Source organism: Aulonocara stuartgranti, assembly GCF_965226115.1.
Source record: "Aulonocara stuartgranti genome assembly, chromosome: 1".
NCBI lineage: Eukaryota > Metazoa > Chordata > Actinopteri > Cichliformes > Cichlidae > Aulonocara > Aulonocara stuartgranti.
The window spans coordinates 16,801,579-16,827,500 of NC_138939.1; the positions used below are offsets into that span (position 1 = coordinate 16,801,579).

General features: G+C 39.6%; 1 protein-coding gene across 3 annotated transcripts in view; it reads left to right on the top strand.

Annotated features, from left to right (window-relative positions):
* Nucleotides 1-25,922, top strand: part of spon1a (spondin 1a) — a 95,531-nt gene that overhangs the window by 35,431 nt on the left and 34,178 nt on the right. The window contains exons 2-8 of one of the 3 annotated variants that reach the window (XM_082541801.1): nt 609-708; nt 872-939; nt 3,469-3,575; nt 7,886-8,019; nt 15,695-15,768; nt 16,153-16,275; nt 19,874-20,022. In XM_082541801.1, coding sequence (XP_082397927.1) covers nt 3,522-3,575; nt 7,886-8,019; nt 15,695-15,768; nt 16,153-16,275; nt 19,874-20,022 — 534 coding nt within the window. In that variant the 5' untranslated portion in view covers nt 609-708; nt 872-939; nt 3,469-3,521. Of the gene's footprint in view, nt 1-608; nt 709-871; nt 940-1,641; nt 2,515-3,468; nt 3,576-7,885; nt 8,020-15,694; nt 15,769-16,152; nt 16,276-19,873; nt 20,023-25,922 lie in introns of those variants that run through there. The other 2 variants (XM_082541802.1, XM_082541800.1) reach the window with 2 other exon arrangements.

Here is a 25,922-nt window from a genome sequence, read left to right on the forward strand (position 1 = left end):
GCCTTATATACTATATTTTTATGTATGTTTGCAGATGTTTACCTATTTTCAATATTCTTAGCAAAATATAAAGAAATTAGGGGCGACTCAAGACCTTTGCAAACTACTGTACAGTTGTGTGCCAAGTGCAAAGATTTGAATTGCATGAACAGATGGGATGTAATGATTGTGCAAATCATGTTCTCATCCACATTAAATTTTGTAAAAGGCAGTGAATAACCTTGGCTCTGAAAGTAAGGAAGAGATTCTGCTCAGCAGGGCAACGAGACAAAATGCTTTCATCACACCTGCTGGTTTACTGTTCTGCTATCTAAACTCTGTTCCTTTCCTTCCCCATCATCCATCCATCAACACAGCAGTAAATGCACAGAGCATAGCCACTCTCCATTTGTCAGTGCCTATCAGAAACGGTTGCATGCCCATTACATGCCTGCTGACCCCTCTGAAGTCTAAAATAAACTCTGGGGTGTTGCAAGAAAAATGTCACAAATGATAAAATATAGCCTATACCACCCGAGAAAGATTAAGAAGCAAAGAAACAGAGGGATTACATCAAGTCTTCACTTTTTATCATCCAGTGGTGTCATTGTCATGTTTTTATTTCAAAGCCTGAGAACTGCCTGAAACAGATATGCTTTGGATGAAAAAAAGGCACAGGAGCAAAAAGGGCAGAAAAGAAGGTGAAGAAGATAACAAGAGACGGAGGCAGTAAGTTATCAGAAGAAAATATTTTATTTCTCAGCCTGTTATTGAGACACATGAGGTCAAAATACAACAAACCAGAAGATGAATTAAAAAATTATAAGCTATGTGTCTATGTTTTTCAGACTAGCACTCATTTCAGTGTTTCTTTTTTTCTGTTTTTCTTCAGGAAATGGCAGAGAAAACCCAGAATTAAAGCAGTGAAGCGCTTCTGCGGTTGAGGATTTGTTTTCGGAGGTATTAAATGCTTAACCAATAAATCAATAGAAGAATACCTGTAAATGATTACCATAGCAGTTCTGCACTGACTTTAAGCTTATTCATTTGAACTAAAAGTGTAAAAAGTGAGCAGGAGTATGGATATAGCAAGTAAAAATAAAAGAATACAGACAAAAGAAACAGCTGAGTTTCAATCAGAATTAACAAATCAGTCTGGTATTCAATACAAACCTGTAGTCCAATGTACTTTATCCTAAGAATTGCAAGAAAACTGGATATGTAGAGCACTACAATTTTGTGTAGGAACATTTTGCTGTTGTGTAATTAATTAAAAATATTGTTGTGGTGGGTTTGAGCAAAACACTAAATGACTGTAGTCTGTACCAAATGGTGGCCAAACTAAATGACCAACTGCCATCTCAACAGACAGCTCCATGGGTTTTACATATTTATGTATCTATGTAGTAAGTATAGGGTCACTCTGTCCTGCTATCAAAAATTAATCGTTGTCTATGTGGAGCTAACAGGTTAGGGCACTACAGCTGGGTTGCTTCTGCTTGGTGAATGTTTTTCAGATGTTACTGGGGGATCAATAGAGAGAAGTGCTGAAAAGATCTATATCTATTCTTGTTTTGCTTATAATGACAGTGTGGGGTTTTGTCCCAAGCATTAAAAAAGGCAAACGTACAAACATTATAATTTTTTATCATTTAACTTTTGTGTTGCAAGAAAATAGAGAGCAATGCAATTACAGAGAAGCTATTTGTGACTAAAGTTTTTCTTTCTTTCTTTCCAAATTAGTCACCTTGACAACCGTGAAGCATGCTTTGTTATTTCCTTTGTCTGTGTCACGGTGCACATGTCTTTCTTAAGACACTTAAGTGATGCCACACGCACACACGCAGTCGTCGCACGAGAGTTCAGTCCAACTATGTTAAATGCGTTTCCTCTGCGTAAACGTTCAATGACAAGAATTAGTTTTTTTTTGGTTTTTTTTTCTCTTGTTTTGCGTTCATCACTCACTCGGTTTGTAAATAGCTGTGCCCCTGGAGACAGCTACACAGCGCTCATTCTGCGCTTGGCTTCCCCCCCCGGACCCCTGCTACCCTGTTCACTTTAACCAGCTTCACGCGGTGTGCCGTTCTTGTAGAGCGAGCGCAGAGCACATCCCAGTCAGTCTTCACTTCTCCTCTCTCCCGTTCACTCCGGGATGGAGCTGTCCTCCTAGCGCAGCAGAAGTGTACTTCAGCAGTTGGCAACTTGGTTTGACGTTAAGGAGAAGCTGAAGCAAACGTCAGTTCTTCTTCTGACAAGATTTCTTTCACCTCCGCGCATTAACTTGGCTGTCGCAAATCTGCAAAATGACAGCAACCGGACTACATCCACGCTTTGTGCTCCTGCTTTGCTTCATCTCCACCGCGGCGTGCAATACGTTTGCATTCACCGAGGAGCCTTCTGACAGAGGCGGGAGGGCGGACGGGTATTGTAGTCGGGTATTACGGGCTCAGAGCAATAGGAAAGAGGGCAACAGCGAGTTTCGGCTCCGGGTAGAAGGAGACCCGGAGAGCTATCACCCAGGGAGCACATACAGAGGTTGGTGTTAGCGATATACGCGTAGTACGCTGCTTTCCATTGTGCCTGTGCATTGCCTCTAAGCCACAGTCAGCAGACTATGCAAACTTAAGATAAGTTTCTGCACAATCTACTTTTGATGCGGGGCGAGCGCTAAGATGATTACGCACAATCGCAATAAGCAGACGTGTATTTTAACTACTAAAAGATTAACGAGAGATCATTTTAAATCTGATTTGAACATCTGTGAGCAAATAGAGTGCCTAAAATAGTTTTGTATGATCAAAATTTTAAGAAGGCTTTTTTCTGAGAAAGCTAAATCCCTCTATGAACTCTTGCGTGCTTTTGGTGTTGTGTTCCATACTTAACAAGTTTCTTGAAAGCCAGCCCCGGATTTCTCTCTCTCTCTCTTTTCCTAAAAGGAAAGTTTTTGGGTGCAGTAAATGGGCATGTGCCATCTGCTCTGTGATTTCTAGTCTCCTGCCCTTCTGGTTCCGACAATGTGTTGTGCTGCAGTTGGATCATTGCTGCCTGCTTTAATTCCAACTACTTTTTGTTTAGCAATCAAAATGACAACTGCATTATTTTAAATGTTTGAATGATTTAGCTTCAGTTTAAATCAGTATTTGTTAATATCTAAAGACACCAATTAAGTTGCCGAGTACAGCAACTACAGTTTTCTGCAGTAACTCAACGTTCTTTAATGTTGTGACTGATTGTAAAAATGGGCAGAAATTCCATCCTAAACATAATCTGGCTAATTTGACAATCTGAGAAAGGCAATGTGCAAATTACATTAACTTTAGCTTGTCCTTTATATATTTGAGCTTAAAATATATAGTATTATTTATACATACAACACTACTCAAGCAGGTATTTTAACCCACTTTAATCAGGTATTTGGAAGAAGAACTGTAGTTAAGCTGCTCCCTGTCAGGTGATGTTGTCTTCTAATATTTTTTTGTTTCCATGTAGTGACTGTGACTGCAGCCAGCCCCTCCTACTTCAGAGGGTTCACCCTTATTGCCATGAAGGATGGTGCAGAAGGTGACAAAGACGAGGACTATGCTGGGAATTTTCAGGTATGGTAACAGCCAACACATATGGCTGTGTGTTATGGATTAGAAATTTCTCACTGATTAATAACCCATCCCCTTATTTGTCTAACATGTTTATTTTTTAAATTGGGACACAGCAAATTTTAAATTAATACTAGCCAGCATATTTCGCCACGCCTGCACTCTTCATACCATCCTTCATCTAGCATAACAACTGTGCATGACATGAGTGGAGAGACAGATATTTTCCTTAGACAGCCCTCCTGTCTTCACATGTGTCAAAGTGTGATTATTCTCACCTCACCTCCTCTAAAAGGCTTGATATAGCATGTGAAAGGAGCCTACTCTCAGCACATCTTCCCTTGAGCTATGCTTTGCTTTGACTGCTGGAAGGTGTGTGTAGAGTTTGAGAAGCCATCTATTCAAAAAGTAGGCATGTATGTATGTACTGTACAACAAAGTAGATGAGAGGGTAATTAACCTTTTATACAAGAAGGTCCAGCTGGAGTACTGTAGGGAGGAGGAAGAGAACAGAGAGGGGCCAAGAGTGTGAAAGACAAAAAGAGAAGGCAAGGCAACTGGTGCTGCTATGCACATGTGATAATGGCCAAATAATTGTAATGCAGCGTGATCAGACAAGTGGTAGGGAAAAGACATGATAGTTAATGAAATTTCATGTGTATTTCCAATAATTTGTATGCAGTCTGTGTTACTACTATACAAAGGAACTACACTATAAGGTGATAAAATTTATCCATCCATCCATTCTATTCTGTTTATCCTTATCAGGTTTGTGTGTGTGTGTGTGTGTATGTTTGTGTGTGTGTGTGTGTGTATGTTTGTGTGTGTGTGTGTACAGTTAGGATGGCAGTTTAAAAAATGTCTAGGATTTAAAGATTGCATAAGATGACACAAAGGATTTGGAAAGAACTCAGCAAGAAAATAACTGATTTTAGCTTCATAAATATTTCATAAAAATCCTAGATTATAGTTAATAAGGCGTATAATAAAGCCATTATATCACATTAATATACTATAATAATAAAGAAAAACCCATTTCAGTCTTAGTCATAGCCAAATCCATATTCCTGTTGAGAACTTTTAACAGCATGTCTGGCTTTCTCCTGTTTAGCCTCCTGCAAATGTGTTCATTTTAACTGTTTCTTACATAAAAATCCACTATTTTACTAAACCTTTACGGTTCAAAGAGAGGTTCACACAGCAGTGCACAGGCTGCTCTGATCACAGTTACTGCAATGCTGTGGCACTCTTTGTGAACCTAAGCCTTGATTATGACAGGACATAAAGACAGGAACACATTGTTTTTGTCCTGTCTGCACCTCACAACTCATTACCCAGCATCAACACCACCAAGGTTCTTTTTTCTCTCGTATTTGTTGTTGCAGTTGATTTCATGACGTTTTTCTTTAATGCCAGCCTCGAGTGCGTCCCTCAGACATATGCCGGAGTGTGGCTTGGAGTGACGGGGCGCTAAACGTCAGGAGTTAATATAGGAGAGACTGCATCATTTAAATGACACTCACATCCCTCAGCACATGAATGGGTGCTGAGTGGACAGAGAATAATAGATAAAATGGATAGATGTTTGATCATTGCCTTTTAGATGTTCGCTTTAGAAGTAAAAAGAGCAGATGTGTCAGTACTGTGACCTGCTGCTTTTGATTGGACTCCTGCCGGGTTTTTTAGAAGTTTAAGGTCTCTTTCACGGCTGCAGATGATCACCTGTCTTTCCAAGCAGTCTGTGACAGAGCAGTAAAAATAAACTGCTGTCTAAAGAGATATGTCTCTATCATCACCTGCTCAGTCAGTCTTTCATACTTTATGTCTCTTATGTCAGAAACCTATATACACATATGCGCGCACAGACACACTATTGCTCCTTTGTGAAAGAGCTCTGGGTGGACCAGCCCCAAGGAATTGAAGGAAAAGAAAGAAAAAAAGGAAGCTGCAACAGAGGCTTTAGGCTTTATTTAACATACAGCTCATTTGAAATCTGCTGGTGTGCCCCATCTCAGCCGTCTTAGGACAGCTCCCGACTTGATGAAAAGCACTTTTATTAAGCTCTCTGGGGAGGTCAGCTGCCACTGTGTGTCTGTGTGTGTTTTTTTGGCAAGAGTGTACACCAGCAGGGAATGCTGGCGATGTCTGATGAGACATTACTTCTCAGCAGGGTGAGATAATAGGACAAGAAAAGGCAAATTGTCATGTGGCTGTGTGGCTATATGTGGGCTGGAATTGTCAGGATGTGTTTTGAAATTTCTGTGGCGGTTGTGCCATTTGCAGCTACTTTTCTGCAGCCCCTATGTTATTTTAGATTGTTGCTGAATGATGTTTGGCTCTGACCAGGGCATAGCATAGAACCAAGCACTTTCTTTGACACAAAACTCTTGCATAAACTCAGAAAACGCAACTCGAGTCTTCCAGTGGAATGTCCCGTTTTGTTAGTTTTCCTAACAGCCATTGTCAAGCTATTGGCAGAAGATCTGAAAACGAGGGAGTAAAAAAACAGGATCATAGGTTGTCTTGCAGCAAATTAGTCGCTTCTTTTTGCAGATGGTGTTCAATGCAGTCCCATGTGACTTCTCTGCTTTTAACATGTGGTGTAGTCCATTCAGGGCAGCCCAGAATGCCTGTTAGAAACCATGGGAACATGGAGGGGAGGGGGTGTGTAATCTTTCAGATCACGATCGGCTGCATACACATGGATGGCATGCACACACACAAAGCTCCCGGACTCCCCTTCTGACTCTCCGTCTAACTCTTAACACACTCTCTCACACACAATTTCAAAGGGAACTCATTCATAACGTGGAATGACAAAGGAAATTCTCCGCTGACAGCTTTATGGAGTGAGAAAGTTCCCTGCCTTTACTGCCCGGATGTCACTTCCTATCAAACAGATCCTTGGTCTCAGCGGTTGTGCTCTCTCATGCAGCCAACTCAACTAATTTTCTGTCCCACAGTTAAAATCATTCAGGTGCTTAATATCTCAGGTGTGGAGCTGAGTAAAGAGGGGAGCACGGATTTGGACTCTTCAGCCTAATTCAAGTCTGGGGACTTTTTTTAAATGACCTGAAGACATCAGAAGCGAAAGCTAAAGTGACTGCATCCCGCCTGTGCCCCACGTCATGCAGTGCCTCTGCTTCGGCCAAGAAACCTCACCTGGTGTGCATAGCTTTTATGAGCTCGGTTGGCTTACCCACAGGGATGTTCACACTGTGCTTTGATGCCAGAAAAAATTCTAGAATCAAGGTTGAGACTTGCAGTGGCCAACATTTGCCTGCTAGTCGTACAGCCAGGCGAGCCAACATGAGCTTGGCTGACATGATAGATAGTGACCCCCCTCTATTCAGGGAGGAGAAGCCCCCCCGGTGGTGGAGCCTTCAATAGCTTATTACTTTAACCAAAACTGCTGATTCGTTTCAACTGTCACAAGCATCTCTCCGCTCAGTAAAATAGATTGTTCTACTGCTTCTGTTTACCAGAAAATATATAAATATGCAGCACAGTCGGTAGGTTTGGCATCCTGATGCCACTTTATTATAAACAGCACCTGCTCACAACATCTTCTATAAATAGCTCTTGCATAGTTTGTAGCCACGATTTGTCCTGTTGTAAGAGAACAAAAATTGTTTAGGCACATCAGACATGTATATCAAGCCATTAAGCTCCCACATTACCACCCTTGGGAGATAGCTTTGAGCATGTCTATGTTTTTTAAGTGTTCCTTTTCTCTTTAATCCAAACACGTCAGCCTTAGAGCATTTTTCCATGATATCTGTAGCTTTTCCTTAAATATCTTTTAATATCTTCTCTGTGGAAGAAGGTTTTGCTCCTTTTTTGTGTTTTGACGCTATCATGGAACCCACAAAGGCTATCTATGTATCTATCTAAAAATGCAGTCCCCAAGATTAAAAACCTATTTTTAAGAGAGTCTTGGGCCAACATCTAGCACAGGTTTAAACCACGGACCCTCAACAACAGTAACCACTCAGCCAACATGCTGTTAAACTCATTACAGTAACTATTAAAGCTGGAAATGTGTTCTCTAATAACTAAAGCGTGTTTAAAGACCAGATAACTGATGGTGTAAGACTAACGCGATTCACTGAATTGACTCATGTTTACAAAAAAAGTGTGTTTAATCTCAGTTCAGCTGTTAATTATGTTTGTGAGATCATGATACGACAAAATGTATCTGTGCGATCCAGCATCAAGAGAAGAAAATTACCTGCAAGCGTTTCCAATTCTTGTCTGATGCATTTATACTCATTACTGATCTCTTTGTGTGTTTGTGTGTCGATGCTTTACAGATAATTGATGAAGAGGAAACACAGTTTATGACCAACTGCCCCCCTGCAGTGACAGAGAGCACTCCTCGCAGAAGGACCAGTATCCAGGTGTTTTGGACTGCACCCCCTAGTGGCTCCGGTTGTGTTTTTCTCAAGTATGTATACAGCAACGGCTGGTCAGCCTGCTTAGCAGAGTCAAGCCCTCAGCTCAAACAATGAAAACAATATTCAAATTTAGTCTACATATCCAGCCTTCTGTCAAAAATACGGGTAATTGCAGGTTATCCTCCAGATGTATTACTCATGTGAAACTGATTCATGTAAGCTGAAGCTAGGCTGATCACGTTTAGGCTGCAAAGCAGAATTGGTCCCAACTACAGTTTAAATATGTACCCGGAACAAGAAACTCACCGTTGAGGCAGGCAGACATAATGCTTCGTTATTGTATTGTCACAAGGAACTTTGCAATAATTAAAAAAATGCAGAGCAGCACCTTTATAAACAGCACAGTGTGTGCTTTCTCTCCTGTGTGTACACACTTACACTCACACCCCCACAACACCGCAACCATCGCAAACAGAATCCAAATCTGACACTCTGTAACTGTCTGTACTTACTGTGCTTTGCCTGACTTAATATAGCTTTATAAATATCTTCAGATATTTAAATAAGATATTTTTTACCAACACTCTTGCTCTCTCTTAATTTCAAGTCCACATCTAATGAATTAATATTTATACAAGTATACTAAGTGAAATGTAGCCTCAAGTCTCAAGTAAGCAGCTTTTCGATTTTATATAGATTATTTAGAACTAGGATTTTTAAAAGAGATTGATTTAGTGCAATGACTTTAGTTTAATTTTTTAACTAAATCCTTTCATTTGGCTTGATAAACTAAATATTACCTTCAGTAGTTTTATACCTGATATGCACCACTCATTTCTTGCTGTTGTAAGTGCTCTGGGCTTACTTGAACACAGAAGACTAGTCATGTTAAGCTGAGGACACATCATGACAGAAATCCATTTATTAATCCTGTACTTCACTGCGGGGAAATAATGAGAGTGCATGAAGTGGAAAGGCACTGAGGGTCTGTGCGGTTCACGAAGGCTTCTGATAAATGCATTATTTAACAGTTTGTATGTTCTTTCTCTGGTGTGTGATCTACATCTATCATTGTTTATTTACAAGGGAGATAATGGTTGAATTGTATTTGGTACTTAATAGATAAAGGAAACAGTTTAAAGTGTGACAGAGTGCACAGCCTTGAAAGAGATACTTAAAAGTGCAGAGATGTCGCTGCACTATCAGCACATAGACAATGCGGAAAGGAGAGAGTAAGAAGCTTACTGTTCAGAACACATGTCTGTGAAAATCATAATTACAGGCTGGCAGTGGGTATTTGTCTCTGCTCTTCACCCTGACTGCAGTAATGATGACAAGGTTTTTGCATATGCCACTCTGCTCGAATGCAGCGACTGTCCTAGTACAGTCTTATTGATATAAAAAGTGAAACTCTGTAAAAATTTTATGTGAAAGTCCCTGCACAAAAACCTCTTAGAGGGAGATACATTGCTGTTCACTGGTGGTTATTATATTGCACAACTTCCAGTAAAACGTTTGTGCATAAACAGGCACATACGGCATAATCACTGAACAGCAGAAAACAACATAACAATGTGAGATACCTTCCTATCTTAGATTAGCTTAGAGTAGACAAGTTTCATTACCAATGCAGGTATAGAGTAAATATTTGTTTTTCATTTTCTCCATATCAGGGAAGGTAGCTGCCTTTCAATAATGCTGTTGGTAAAATGTCATCTTTAAAAAAACAAACAAACAAACAAGCAGACAAATAAAAAAACATCTGGTCATGAACCTACAAGTGTGTGCACAAGTCTGTCTCATAGAAACTGACTCACATGTACCAGGAAATCCTGCTCCTCGTGAGTGGTTTGCTACAGTATAATTGATGGTCAGTTGCTGTCTTTTAGATGGAAAGTCTGAGCTTGGTGGTTTGGGTTTCTCAAAGGTTGATCCGTGATGATAGGGTTAGGCAAGGATGCTCATTTACCTCCTGAACTCAGAGCATTCATTTAAAAAATCTTACCATTTATTTTTAGCCTTCTCATAAGCTCAAATCAAAACCAAACTTTCCTTTGCTGGGTTTCTGTTGGTGTCTCACTCTTGTTTAACTAAAAATGATAGTATACAGAAGCGATGCAAAGATATATAGGCCTTGCAGAGTGCTATGAGCCTATTAGCAAATATAATGACCGTTATTAATGAAAGTGGCTGCTTAAAATAAGAAGCTGCTATATACGTGTTACAGTGTTCAAGAGAGAAATAATCATTTAATACGTTTTTTATTTATTTATTCCCTTGAGCTTAAGGGAATAATTGCTACTAGCCATCGTAATTCAAACCTAGTTAGACACCAAAAAGGTTTAAAAAAATGTCAGAATCTGAGAAAGAGTTGATTTTCTTCTCAGTCCTCTATTATTACTTTGGTGTATTATTATTCCTTGATTGGAAATAGAACATAAGAGACTACAAAGGGCTCGATAAATATAAAACTGTAAAAACCCATACCCATAAGTATCTAGTGACACAAAGTACTCTAGTCACAGTGGTATTATCAGACTGTAGTTCCACACAACCTGATTGGGTTCCACGGAAGCTATAACTAAATTCACTCCATATGTTGCTGTCACCACTGAATTTGCTACTATCTTGTCTCTTTCCATTTGTTGGTGCGAGATGTTTTATTTGTAATTTCCCTCTGGCATGCTATATGGATAGTAGTGTGGTATGTTTTGATGAGCTGTCTGAGTATATCAGTGATCTGGTGAATGTCACAACCACATGCAGCTGTCAGAGTGTGTTTAGCTCCATCAGTTAGATGACGCAGCAGATAAAGGATGCTTTGAGAACACTGGAAGCAGTCCTACAGAAATTAAATGTAAATACATTTGTCTTGGAGTGGATTTATGTTTAGGCATCTTGTGAGTTCTTCTTGCAACTGAGAATATGGATCTTCATTAATTTCATCTTTTTGTTGTAGCAGGAGCTGGTTGTAGCCCTAAAACAGTAGTCTCTGCTGCCCCCCCCCCCCCCCCCTTTTTTTTTTTTTTACCTTTGCTTCTCTCTTTCTCACTGTCTTTCCTTTTTCTTTTTGTTAATCTCTCAGACTTACACTACCCGGAGACAGACACTCGTACACACACACACATTCAAATCAGTGCACTTTTGTGGTGATTGGGATCGGCGGTGGTGTGGATCCAGCAAAGTAAGATAGAATTTAAATTGGATGTTAAATAAGCATTACTCGGCCTGATTGTCTAGCCAGTCCAGGAAAGTGGGTGAGCAGTGAGGCAGAGTTTGCTCGTCTGTCTCTTGGAGATATGTGGAATTGGGGTGAGATTGAATTAAAGTGTGAACAATTAGAGAAGTGCTGGTGGTGTCACTTACCTTGAATCAGTTCATCTGTGTTATATGAGAGGCTATTTTGGCAGTAAAATCATACCTTCTTTCAAATACCATTTTAATCTTACATCAAGCAGGGATGTGAGGGAAGTGAGTACTCTCATGTGTAATATGATCTTATTGTCAGAGGTTCCCAAATTGTCTAACTTCTCAGTATTTGCCAAATTTTTAAGTTAGCAAACAGAATATTTTGATTAGAAATAAAAAAAGAAAGTACAAACTCAGTGCAACAAGAGTTAAGGGACCTGTGATCGCTGACGCAAGCTAGAAGACCTTTGATCATCGGAACAGAATCACAGACATGATTTCTAATGAACCTAACTACTGGAAACGAGAAAGGACAGGGGGAAAGATCGATGGCTAACTAAATAAAGGTTTTGGAAAACATTTCCAGCAATAATCTGGAGATATAGATTGAACCACTGTAACATTATTTGAAGTTGCAGGATGTCCTCAAAGACGTGCTTCAGAGTTAGTAAAAAGGTAATCAGCGGAAATTTAGGTTTCTGTGACAACCTGGACAATGTGAAGGAGACTGCATCCAGTCAGCCCCTGTGGATTATGTCCAAGAAAAAAAATCCTTTTTCTCTTCTCTTGTTCTCTTCAGCACAGCACTGAAAGATTGGTGGAATTTGGTCAGGATTACTACTGTGAATGCATAGCCCTGATGGCTGGATGAAAGCGCTAAGCCAGTGTGGGTTTGTGGATGCAAGAGTGTTGAGGACACAACATTTATAGAGAGCACAATGCATGTCTGTGGAAATAACAAAACACTGGCTGACAAGATGCCTCCCAGCCCCTAGAAGCCTGGCAAAAGAGGAATATCCCAGCATGATAACAATATGAAGCTTCTTCTTATTCTTTTGGCTGCTTCCTTTAGGGGTTGCCACAGCTGGTTGCCTGCCTCCATCTCCCCCTATCCCTTCTGTCACACAAACACACTTCATGTCCTCTTTCACTACATCCATGGATATTTTCTTTGGTCTTCTTTTTTTTCTTCTGCCTAGAAGCTTCATCTTCAACAACCTTTGCCAGTATATTCACTATCCTTACACATATCTCTACCAAACCATCTCAGCCTTGCCTCTAACCTTTTCTCCAAACATTTCAACCTTAGCTGTTCCTCTGATTTCGATTTCTTATTTCCCTGCCACCTCCAGTTCTGCTTCATGGCTTTCTGTTACTACCACCATCTCCAAACATCATCACATCATCGCAGGTGTCAGTATAATCACGTAAATCTTCACTTTCACTCTTGCTGCTATCCTTTGGTCACAGATTACCCCTGATACTCATTCCCACCTACTCCACCCTGCCTGCAATGCTTTAGTTCACATCTCTTAGCCACTGTCTGTTGCTTAGGATGGTTTGATCCTATCTACCTTCAGTACCTCTACTCCTTGCAGCTTCATGGTTATACTTTTCTCGCTCTCTTTCACACAAATTCTGTCTTGCATCTACTGACTTTCATCCCACTTCTTTCCAGAACATGTACCCAACTCCAGGCGCTCTAGATGCCTCCTGCTCTTTACTCTAACTATAGATCACAGTGTCATCTGAGAATACCATAGTTCATTGCTGCTTGACCTCACCTGTCAGCTTGTCCATTACCACTGCAAACAAGAAGGGGCCTAGAGCAGATCCCTGATGTAATCTATCCCCATCTTTAATTTATCTGACACGCCAACCACTCCTACCTTGCTGTTTTCATATATGTCTGGCACCACCCTTGTATACTTGCTTGCTGATCCTGACTTCCTCATTCAATACTATATAGAGTTCCTCTCTTGACACCCTATTATATGCTTTCTCTAGATCCACAAAAGCACCATGTAGGTCTTTCTTACTTTCTCTGTTCTTCTCCATCAACACTCTGCTCTTTTTTGACATAAACCCATACTTCTGCTCACTGATCATCACCTCTCTTTTTAATCATGCTTCAATAACTCTTTCCCGTATCTTCATGGTATGGCTCATCAGCTTTATTCCTCTGTAGTTAAAATAGCTCCACACATCACCCTTGTTCTTGAAAACGAGCAAAGTCCTTTCAGTTTTTCAGGCATCCTCTCACTCTCCAAGACACCAATTTCCCCAAACTGCAGAGGAATGAATTTTGCTCCATCAAAGAAAACAATGGCGGCTGTGATTTTGATATAGTGGATCTAAACTGTTTTCATTTATACAAGTGTAAGTAGCTTACTGTAAAACTTGCAATAATGTAATTACTGTATAATATCGAAACATTTGGCATTTAGATGATAGAAGCATACAGTAATGTCAGTTGCATATTGTACACAGTGACACTCCGGGCAGGATGTCCACCAGGACGAACAGGCGACTAAATCTACCCATTTACACTCCAGAGGTTTATTATATCCCATATAACGTCTCCCCCCCATTCTGTAGAGGGGCACCGTTGCGAGCAGCGGCAGTGTCCACAAGGACCAGAGTTACTTGACTTCACTGTCGAACACCTTGTCCGGCGCTCAGACTGTTCCTGCAGCTGTGGCTTCCGCTGGGCCACTATCCAGGCTAGCGACTCAACTGGCAGGGCTGGTCGTGGTTCTGCCGTGCCACGGCTCAGGTTTCAGCACCACTGTGACAGAAATAAAGGACCCACACACACAGCCTTACACGTTGTCAGGTGTTTTATGTCTAACTGATCCTGACACACTTTGCTGCAGCTTTTCAGCTGCCTTCTCCGGCTTCACACACCACACAGCTCCATTCAGGTCCTGGCAATCTACTTAGGAAAGGCATAACCAGGTAATGAAGAACAGCTGTGGGGGTCAGCCTACCCTCACACCACACCCTGAACCCACTGCTTCACCCCTCCTGTGCAGCTGAGCCACAAACCACACCCTGCCACAATAGGCTTTATGTCAGCGAGATTAGATGGCATACAGCATGTGGAATCATCTAATTGCGTGATGTCAAAAATGAGAATTTTCTGCCTAATTGACATTTCACGTGGTGGAGAATGGTAGCCTGTTGGAAGCCTTAATTCAAAAGTATTTCAACTACAGTCAGGCTTCTATGGCTCACCAACTCTTGAAATAAAAGACTGGATCTACTCAGTGGCACTGTTCATAATATGTTGAAAAGCTAAATGGGGGGGAATCCCAAAATTCACCATGTTTTGTTAACATTAAGGAGCAGATACACTTTTTTTAATCAATAACAGCTGTAAGCCTTCCAGACACTGAAGTGGATTTTTTGTTTGTTTGGTTTTTTTTTTGGCAGGTAGTTAAAATGGGTGGAATTGGTGGAAAGGTATTTTTTGTTACTTGCAAACGGTCTTATCCTTCAAACTATACAGTATTCTCAGTCACTTACAGAATGTCATTATTGTACACACAGAGATAACTGGATGTGTTAAAGTCCCAGCATTTATCAAATTCTTGATCTTCCACCTAATCTGCAGGATTACTTGCATTGAACATCTTGGTTTTAAATGGATATTCACAGTGATCATCTCTTTGTTTCTCCAGTTTTGTAGAAAACTAATATTTGGCTATTTAACAATATAAATATAGACTTTGGAATTTATTGTATATTGCTGTTATCCACTGATATAGACTTTGCATTTGCCATTGAAGTGGTCATTCATGCTTTTTTTAAATTTATGTGAGAGGTGCATGTGGACATATCAGCAGTGAGATGTGCAGCTCTGTGTAAAAACACAATAAATATATAAGATTTCACACCCTGTAGGCTAATGCACATTTCCTGTTGTTTTTGGGATTAGCTCAGCTCAATAGAGGATGCTGCTGCTCAGCGTAGCATAGCATCCAAACTGTCCAGCTGGAAGGGGCCCACCTGGATCAGATGTTACCCCTGGACTTGCATCCAGTATCTCATTGTTGGGGTTTATCCCCGTGGAAACCTTCCTGCAACCATGGCTGGTGTAAATGGCTGGTGTTTGTGAGGAAGTTAGGTCCCCGTTGGCTTGTTTTCTGTTGTTGCTTCTCAAGTCTGTTGGCATCTGAAAAGGTCTCTTTGTGGCTAATTTACATGTCAAGGCCCCACATAGACATATGCTTCTTCACTACTGAATGAAATAAGCCTCTGAAACAGCTCAATCTAGAAAAACCTCCCCATTGCAGACCTCACATTTGGTGGGTATTACTTTTGGCCTGTCATTCATTCTTTATTGACAGCTCAGACTAGTATTGTTATTAAAAAATACATAAATAAATAACATTTCCTCATTTTGTCCTGTCTTGGTATTTTCTTTTTGTAATTTGCACTCTTACTTTTTCCTCACTTTACACTTGCACGTTGTGTTCCCCTCAACAAACTTTGCTTCTCACAGTTCCCCTCTTTTCTTGTTAATCTATTTAGGGCTAGCATTGTGCAGAAAAGGATAATCTATTTCCAGGATGAAGGCTTACTCACCAAGAAACTGTGTGAGAAAGGTAGGTTCCTTATAACGCTTTGGATAAAAAGTATTACTATCAAAATGATGCTTTATTTTTGCTCCCCATTGACAACCTTTTATTTTTTTCTATCCTTTTATTCAATTTTTTCGTTCGCAATTTTTACATTTCACTTTGTCATGCACTGATGCGAATGATTGTGAGTACGACGCCCCGGGGGTTGCATGGCAATGGATGCCACACTGAGTGGCGAATCAAAAGAACAGTGCTGTACACCTTTTCTCCCTGTTCTTCCTTTTGGCTCACCGCTTTCTTAACCATCACTCTCTTATATGACAGGCACCCATCTCTTCTGCTCCTTATTCTAATCAGTAATCTTACTCTGTGTGATCTTTTTTTTTTTCTTCCATCACTTCTGTACAGAATCCCTGTATGGAGATACTACTGATAAACCATTGCTTGACTGTTGTGCCTGTGGAACGGCAAAGTACAGAGTCACCTTCTATGGGAACTGGTCAGAGAAGATTCACCCCAAAGACTATCCCCGTAAGCACAATTTTTCAGTTCTTCATGTCATCTCATGTCTTATACATACTGCATGAATTAAGGAATTGTCACTAAAGAAACTAAACCTGTAGTAATGTGATTTTGCTAACACGCATTGTGGGCATAGCCATAATTTTAATTTTAATTAGCATTGATTCTTCTGTGGTTATAAATTCTTACTATGAACATTTAATTCTGCTTTGATAACATCAAACGTAAAACCACAGTGCCTTCTTACAAAACAGGTGTTTGTCTTCTGATTTGTTGAAAGACTGTTCTAAAATAATGGATTGGAACTAAGAGTCACATAAAAGGTTGGATATCAGTGGGAAAATAGACTGTATGAAAAAATTATGTAGGGACGTAGGACATAGCCAGTTCTGGCTACCTACTACCTTGAGCACCATGAAGGCAACTGTCGTTGTGATTTGATGCCAAATAAATTAAACAGAATTTATCCGAATTGCTAATAAACTACTAGGATTTAATTAAACAAAAGTGAAGTAAGAAAGAAATTGTTATGGAGGATTGAACAACATGCAGAAAGCATTCTGGAAGTTTGAGAATTGTAACACTGGAGTAGGGATTGACTTCTTTTTGGTGCCTGCCTCAGTAGGCAGTTTTTGGTACTTCTGCAAACCACCAAAATATACACAATTTAGTGCTTGTTGTGGTTTACCCAGGGAAAGGATGGCTGCATGATTCACTGTGACAGTGGTTGTTTAACTGTGGAGCAACCAGATGACCAGGGTAAAAAAATATGGAATGAATCTAAGGCTACGTCCACACGTACCCGGGTGTTTTTGAAAACGCAAATTTTTCTATGCGTTTGCACCTTTCGACCACACGTAAACGCCGTTTTTGGTCACTGAAAAGATTTTTAAAAACTCCAGCCAGGGTGGATATTTTTGAAAACTCTGTTTTTGCATTTACGTGTGGACGAGAAAAACAGACAAAACGCAGCGTCAGAGGTGTGCGCATTTTTTGACTCACACTGTGTGCCACGTTATTGTTTCGGTGCAATGAATTTCTACAATACTGTTACTGTTAATTCTACTCTCTGCAGTGTTTAAATGCTTACATATACACACAGTTACTGTCCCTCCACACGTACGACTCGGTTCTGCTTCTATGCCCCAGCTTTGTTTACTTTTTCCCACCGAGGCTTCTAGACTTCTGATTGGCCAACATTTCTGCACAGTTAGGAATATATCGCCACCTGTTGCTTTGGCATGTTCCTAGCAGAGTTTTCCTTCATTTCTGCCTTTACGTGTGGACGGGATTATTTTTTAAAACGAAAACGGAAAATCTTTGTTTTCAAAAATACCCGTGTACGTGTGGACGTAGCCTAAGTTGAATAGGAGTTGTGTATGGGAAAAGGATAAACAAGAATTTGTTGATACTCTTATTGGGAAAAATGTGTTTCCCTGACCAGTTAGTGAGTGGTTGCAAGTGGTTGCTTCCAAAGTTTGCATAGAAGATGCACATTGCCTGTAAACAGTTGCCAACTTCATTTAAATGCTTTCTAGCTTTTAATGTAGGACATGCCAAAAACAATGTGAAAACCACTGCATACCCCTTAATGGCAACACCATTCCCTGGTCATTTGGCTGTATAACAAACACACTAAAAAAATGTTCAGGAATGGTTTGTGTAAGATAATGAAGCATTTAAGATAAAACTTAAATAACTAGCCCAAATAAACACCCTAAACTTATAAAGAATAGCTAACTCACTCTCACATTTGACCAAAACAGCAACTCTACAGATGATTTAGCTCTGTGGTTTAGGCGCTGGTTATAGGCCTGAGTAATGATGTGAGTATTGAGCTATTTTACTGTGGTTGGGTGCACTGCATATAACCTTGAGACTCACAATCAGGATGTGAATGGACTTTAAGATTACACTGGCTCTCTTGTTTAAATCAGGCTCTTGCCATTCAGATCAATATGCCGATTAGAGTGGAATAAGATAAACCCTGAGATCGAAAAGCGAGCTAATTCACTGTTTTATAGAAGGAGTAGCTATATGAGAGTCACTGTCACACAAATTTATGAAGACACACACAAACACACACACATACACGCACACACCTCACAGATAGATCAATTGTTAAAAGGATAGGGCAAGCTGTGTGGCTTCTATTTCTTTCCCTTGCTACAGATTGATTCGTCCTTGCACAAAGTTATTTCCTTGGTAAGTAGTTGAAATATCTCTGCACATATTGTACTACACAATATTATTCACTGACTACACCACAGAAAGGATATAGTATGATTTTGCTCTTCTGTAGTAGAAATACATTTTTTGCTACTCGAGATCTGCTTTTGAGCCACATTTCACTCTCCTATTCTTAACTATGTTTCCTTTAACTGGAGAAGCCATACACTGCTGTTCTGACTGAATTTTAGTGTAAAACAGGCCAACAGGAGATTTTTTTAACTACGTGACATGATAACCTTGACAGTTCTATTTTCTTTTTCCCCCTTTGTCCCCATTATATGTCATACAGACAAGTGCAGCTATTTAGTTCAAGTGATGGCAGTTCCCTTGGACACAGAGCATAGACACCTGCCCTAGAAAGATTGATAGAATTAATATATAAGATATTAAGATAAAAGAATAAAAAAGAACAGCATTCCTCCATCAAACTTAAACAAAATATATTAAACAATTATGTCTTTCATTTTTTATCTTGTTTGTCTTCTTTTCCCTTGGACTAAATATTAATTTTCTTTGTAAGATTTCACAAGCCTGTGCATTCACAGCGACAAAAATTGTTTCTTTTTACATTAGATAAAGTAAAGTTTTTCAACACCACAACTACACTGTCCTAAATTCATCTTCTATGAATCCAAACATCCAGACTAATTTAACTGCCTTATAGTATGTCCCAGATAAATATATGACTTGCCACTTGACTGCTATTGAACTATTTTCCATCATATGTGGGTGAGAATATCATGTTTAAAATGAACAAAAACTTTACAAAAACCTCTGGCATTAACTCATTTTTTTTGCAGCATTGTATTTTCATTTGCAATTTAACTTTGAAAAAAATAATAATTATATATATATATATATATATATATATATATATATATATATATATATATATTGTATGTATAATAAGGGTATAATAAGGCTTTTAGTCACAAGCTCATGGTGCTTTATAGGTTTAACCAGGGGTATACAAACATTATTATACTTTCTGATTGGTAGAGCAGAGTGTCCTTTCAATACTGGTTCATAATAAGATCCTAGTAGGCAAGGTGATAATAAGATAGGATGGGGGATAATATAAGAATGTGAAAACATGAAACACCAAGAGCTTGAGTTAGATTATTGTGATCCCACAGTAAGATAGTAAGGACAAAAAATGACCTGTAGTCACGAGGAGCCTATCGATCCTAGATAAACTACAGTATTCTATATATTGTTATGCTTTACATAATAGTGGAGGTTGAGGTGTGATGTCTACTGCTGCATTCTTGGTTTGATTGCCGGTGTGGGATCAGTAATGGAATGATGCAGAGGGCATTTTAGGAAAAAGGGTGAGATGGCCAATTAAAATAAGTTTTATTGTTTGGCTTTACAGGTCGTGCCAATCATTGGTCAGCAATAATTGGTGCCTCCCACTCTAAGAACTATGTCCTGTGGGAATATGGGGGCTTTGCCAGTGAAGGTGTCAAACAAGTGGCTGAGCTGGGTTCACCAGTTAAAATGGAGGAGGAGATCAGGCAGAAGGTAAGATACTCCAGTTGAGATGACTGTATTATACATGTGGTAAAAAGCATTTAAATTTGTATTAATAAGATATGCAGTCGGGATATTTACCAAGTAAATGGGTCGATTGTGGCTCAAGAGTTGGGAGTTCGTCTTGTAATCGGAAGGTTGCCGGTTCGAGCCCCGGCTCAGACAGTCTCGGTCGTTGTGTCCTTGGGCAAGACACTTCACCTACCGCCTACTGGTGTTGGCCAGAGGGGCCGATGGCGCAATATGGCAGCCTCGCTTCTGTCAGTCTGCCCCAGGGCAGCTGTGGCTACAACTGTAGCTTGCCTTCACCAGTGTATGAATGTGAGAGTGAATGAATAGTGTTATTGTAAAGTGCTTTGATGGGTCCCGAAAAACGCTATATAAATGCAATCCATTATTATTATTATAAGTAAATGAACTTATTTCTAAGAATGTTTTTCCTTGACGAAAACTGGTAAAAAAAAAAAAGGGGGGGGGAGGAAAAATGAATTGTGCAACACCACAGGAACCTTAGTGGATGTTCCAGGGAAGGCACACCTGAGTGCGGTATACGATGAATTGCTTTGACATTGTTGTCCAGATCATTTAGTGCTTTCAGGCATCTTTGCTATTCTTAGCCTGCCTCTACTACCACATTTAACCAGTACACAGCATCAGGAGCAGTACCGCTGCTGGGAACCGGTTTAGACGTTAGAAGCTTAGAAGATATTTTCCCAGGTGTTTCATGAAATTTGGATCAATTATACCTCTAAAAAGTGCAGCCGCATCAGTTAATCTTTGATCACAACATGGGGTTTGAGACAACTCAGGAAGTGCTTTGAAGGCAAAAGGAGGAACCTGTTGTTTTTCATCAAGACAGTTAATTAGTAGCTGATTTCAGTTAGGTTGGACTATGTCTCTCTATGTGTATCCGAAGGATGTTTCTTTTATTTTAACTTTATAACTGTCTTTTACAGCATCTGATTTTCTTTCCAATGAAGTCTGAACTTTTTATACAGTCTTTGTACTTGTCATGTTCTTCCTGCTTCCTTGGACTATAATCTCTGGTACTTCCACAAATAGCATGTTATAACTTTTTTTTTCTACCTCCGCGTTGCTGTCTCTCTGTCTCAAAATTACCCATGCAGGCGTCTCACCAGGCATATGGTCCCGTTGAGCGCTTCCTGCTAGCTAATTTTGAAGACCTGGTGTTGCTGTCATGGTCCTGGGTCATGCAACCCAGTGTTTTGTGTTTTAGCCTATTTTGATGTTTATTCTTTGTTTAGGGTCACTAAGGCAGTCCAGCCATTTGTACATACTACCCGTGTATTAAGTCTCCCTTGCCCTTCGTGTGGTTATGTCATCTCCCCTGTACTACGTCTCCCCGGTTCATGTGTCTTGTCTAATCTCCATGTTTCCTGTTTTACTTTGAAAGTCTGTATTCACGGTCAGTGTATTCAGTTTCACTCCTTCTGTCCTGTCGTTAAGTTCATGTCTGTCAGCTGTGTTCCCATGTGTGGCCACTTCCCCTGATCATCCCTCATGTGTATTTAGTCTCTGTGTTTCATACAGTCTGTCTCGCGTCGTCTGTGTTATCTCCCCTACCCCTTGTCATAGTATCCCAGCCATAGTTTGTAGTTTGCAGTCTAAATCTCATTAGAGTCATAGTTTCCCAGTCTATGTTCAGGTTTTCCCTCAGTTACTTTGTTGTTCTTTTCCATGAGTTTTTCAGCCATAATAAAAGGCTCGTTTTGGTTGGAATCCACTCCTGCATCCTCGTTTGTGTTCGCACCTGGGTCCACCACACACCTTTCCGCACGGTCTGCCTCCGCAGACCTTGACAGTTGCAGCAGATAATGAGGGCATAGTTTGAGTAAGGGGGTCTCCATGTCATTTCTACCTTCCCACAGCTATTGCAACACACTCTATTATTCTTTTCTCTCTGCCTGGATCATTAGACAAGTTTCTTCCATGGTTAGAGGTGAAAGTGAAATTGGGTTTGGATTTGACTGACAAATAGAAAATGTTTTCTAGAAAATACAAATTTGATTTAATTTAAACTGGCTTTCCTCGTATTATGTCTGGAGAACATGAAACAGAAATTCTTCACAAATGTAATCAAACTGTGAAAGAGAACCCCCTTTTCTTTAGATGATTTACATTGCTGGACTGGACGCTATATTTTTTTCAGCAAACAATAATATGTGGCAGAGCACGCAAAAACCTGGCGAACAACATTTTAATTTTTTTTTTTTGCTTTGTAATGTTTCTTTAGGTTTTGAAACTTAAAGATTAACATTTGCAAATGTAAATGATTAAACTTCTGATTTAAAAAAAACAAAACAAAGCAAAAAATCCCCCCTCCAACAGACTTAGAAGAATCCAGTGATAAATCACAATCCACGCATTATTGCCAATGGCTATACATGGAACAGTTGCCAACATCACTAAAGGGGGAGACTTTCTCTCGTGCCTTGCCTGGTCAACCCTCCCTTAGCAGTTTGGCTGTCTGACCCTGGGTTTCCCACTCGCAGCCGAGAAGTTTTTTTGCATTTTATTCAGCAAGCTACATTTTTGGGACACGGTTTTGAGAGATTTTGCAGACAGTGAAGTTAAGATAACAAACACTGGGAATATTGCAAAGTCTAGTTGTTCTTGATGGTGTCTTGCTTGGTTGTTTTTGTGAGCACCCAGGACTGCAGCGAATGATTGTACTGTAGTAAATGAGGTACTTTTTCTCACCAATAACAATCATATCATCACCGAGTGTGGCTTGGCTTGTGCAGTTTATTTTATCTCAAGAAGGTATTGAGAGCTACCCCTTGTTTACAATTATGTTGCCTAACAGCTGCATAATGACTCAGTAGTAAAGTGGAATTGGCACATGATTGCAGGATGATGGTTACACTGGCAATCAGTATAAACCTGATTGGTCTCATACTAGTGAGATGCATGCTGTTATTCATTGCCCGACATGATGGAAAAGTAGTGAATAATCAACCTTTTTCAGTCATCTGTACATGGCTTAATTAGCATCATTTACAGAATTGTGTAGGTAGACATTAGGTATGATGGTTCTGTAAATAGGTCATTTTCCCTCACGAGGCTCATGCGTTATCCCCGTTTGTTGAAAACGGGTTTAGTCTGATGAACAGAAACTAAAAAACATGTTTTGTGCAATCACCTCACATGTCCACCGTATCCAGTTTTCTACAAATAATAAAACACAGAAAGTCAGTCGATGCCTTTTAAGTACGGAGGCTCGGTGAAGGAGACTCCCTCTTTTGAGCAGTGTAACGCGGCTTGGTAAACGCTGACGCAAACAGAAAGCTGATTCGCTTTTGTGTCAGGTGAGGCGTCAAGGGGGAGCAGCTAGCGATGAATGCAAAATTGATATTCATAGTCAGGCTTCACTCCAGCCAAGGGATGCACTGATCTGAGTGTTCATAGAAAGTTTCATTTGCAGAGCCAAGCAGTTATGCAGACCACGCGAACACACACACACACACACACACACACACACACACACACACACACACACACACACACACACACACACACACACACAGAAAACCCCCCAAAAAACATTTCTACAGACAGTCTTTTTTTATCTTGCCTCTGTCAGTTCAGACTATGATGACTTTATTTTATATTCAACTTTGCCACCCTTTCAGACCTACAACAAGGGTTGGCTCTACAATGTGTCTTGCTGCTCCTGCTCCTCAGATAGGTGGCGAAAAATATTTGACATCTCATATCCTCTGGGATTAGCTACATCTTTAAAATTGGAATTTCAGTATAGTACACCTCTACCGATAACGGCACCAATGTTTAGTATTGGATTTTCTTTTTAGAAGAAGAATGATAAAATATATTGATGTGACATGCACAGGTGGCTATATTTACCTTATCCATCTCCACTAGCTTTCTGCTTGTCTTGCATAATTAACAAGCAGTTCCATATAAAACTGTCTTTAAAAAGTCTGCCAGAGACTTTTTAAATGAACCCTTCAGCCTCATATCATCTATGTAGCTTGTGCCATACAACTAAACGAATTAAACTAAAATGACAAAGGTTACTGTAATTACTCATTTAAGGATTTATATATTGAAATAATTGCCATAAACTTACATTTTTCAGTGGTTTAAAAGGTCTTTTGGTCCAATGTCAAATAAAAGGACACATGTCTTAAGACATATGTAAAGTAGCTTTAGTAGGTGAGATGCAGATTGTAAAGCAGGACCGAACACTTTTTTTCTTTTATAAAAAAAGGCTTTCGGACAGTAAACAGATGTGCATACTGTTCCATATGTCATATACAAATGCGATTATCAAATGCGAGGACTTGGCAGCACCGGGATGCAGCCAGAGTTCATTGTTGTTGTCCCTCCTTTCATGTTTGAGGTGATTTGTATATGCATTCAATCATTATAGACGCGCAGTGTGTCACTAATGAGAAGTTTAATGAGACTCTCTCCAGGACAAGCGGCCAGGGCCAAGGCCTTAGACGGATTATGAAATCTTCTATTTCCTTTCACAGCATGGGGTGTTTTTCATTATTGCACAGTACAGACGCTTACGGAATTCTCTATTATCGTGAGCTCTGCAGCTGTGTCATAGAGTGGCGATAACACCACTCGGGCTAGAGCCAGAAAGAGACATTACAGATTAATGACAGGAAATGCAGATCTGTATAAACAGATGCACCTGTTGCCCTTAAAATATTGCCTTTTTTTTTTTTTTGCACTTTTATTTTTTTTAATTTTGTTTGTAAAAGTGACTGAGATCCCCTCTAAATTCCATTTTGAATGTCAGAGCTTAATGTATGAAATTTCTCAGCTGGATTCATTCAGTTGGTAAAGCTGTTACCCTGATTGCTGCTTGCATTTTATTACTGTCAAATTGTCTTGCTGATGGAAGCTAAAGGTAGGATTAGAGCTGACTAGGAGAACAACAGGTATTATGGGAAAAAAAATGTTAGCTTGTTTTTAATGTTTTCCTCCTTCTGATCCCCCTTTGTGTGCTCCTAACAAGAATTCAAATGATAATTCTTCAGTTAAGTTGTTGTCAGAACAGTAAGGTCTGCCATCTGTAAGTGGGAGGCCTGTAGTTAGGAGCGTGGGAAGAGAATAATAGATATGCAGGTTCCTTTGGGTCCTTGACTCAGTCTGAATGAGCAGGTGTGTATGTGTGTTTCTGCTTGTATACAGAGAATTACCTCAAAACCACTCTTCAGTGCATTGAAATCTTTATTCCCTGTGGTTTTTGCTATACTTTAATTACCTGTCTTGGTAGTATTGACCAAACACAAACCCCACTGGTTAAAAAAACAAAAACCAAAAAAAAGCAAAAAAAAAAAAAAAAAAGAAGAAAGACCGAAAAGAAAAACCAAAAACCAAAAACAAAATCAAGCACTGATTTGAAGTACCATTTTTAGAATTTATTAATGAAAGGTATCATAAGAATTGGTTCTGGTGACATTCCTACTTTTCATCTAGTCTTTGATGAGAAGAATAAAGTAATGTTCTGTTATCTTCGATTTCTATTAGTGTTTTTTCTTTATGAGGAATCGATGCTGTTTTGTTGTTTTCATTTTTCGTTTTATATAGCTGGATTTTGTTTTCTTTAACCAACAACTCCACTAATGCAATAATTTGCACAGGAACAGCTACAGAAACCTGAAAAGTATCTGGACAAATGTGTGCACGGCTGAGCGTGAAATACACATCAGGAGCACATCATGAAACCAGAATTACAAAAGCATACAAATTTGTATTCACATTTTCATCATGAGTGGATGCATTTATTTTTTTTACTTATTTTCTTATACTGAAGGTTTTCTGATGTAATTAAAGAGTCATGTAATTGAGTATTAGTGTTTTACTGGGTGTAAAAGGAAAACCTGCAAACA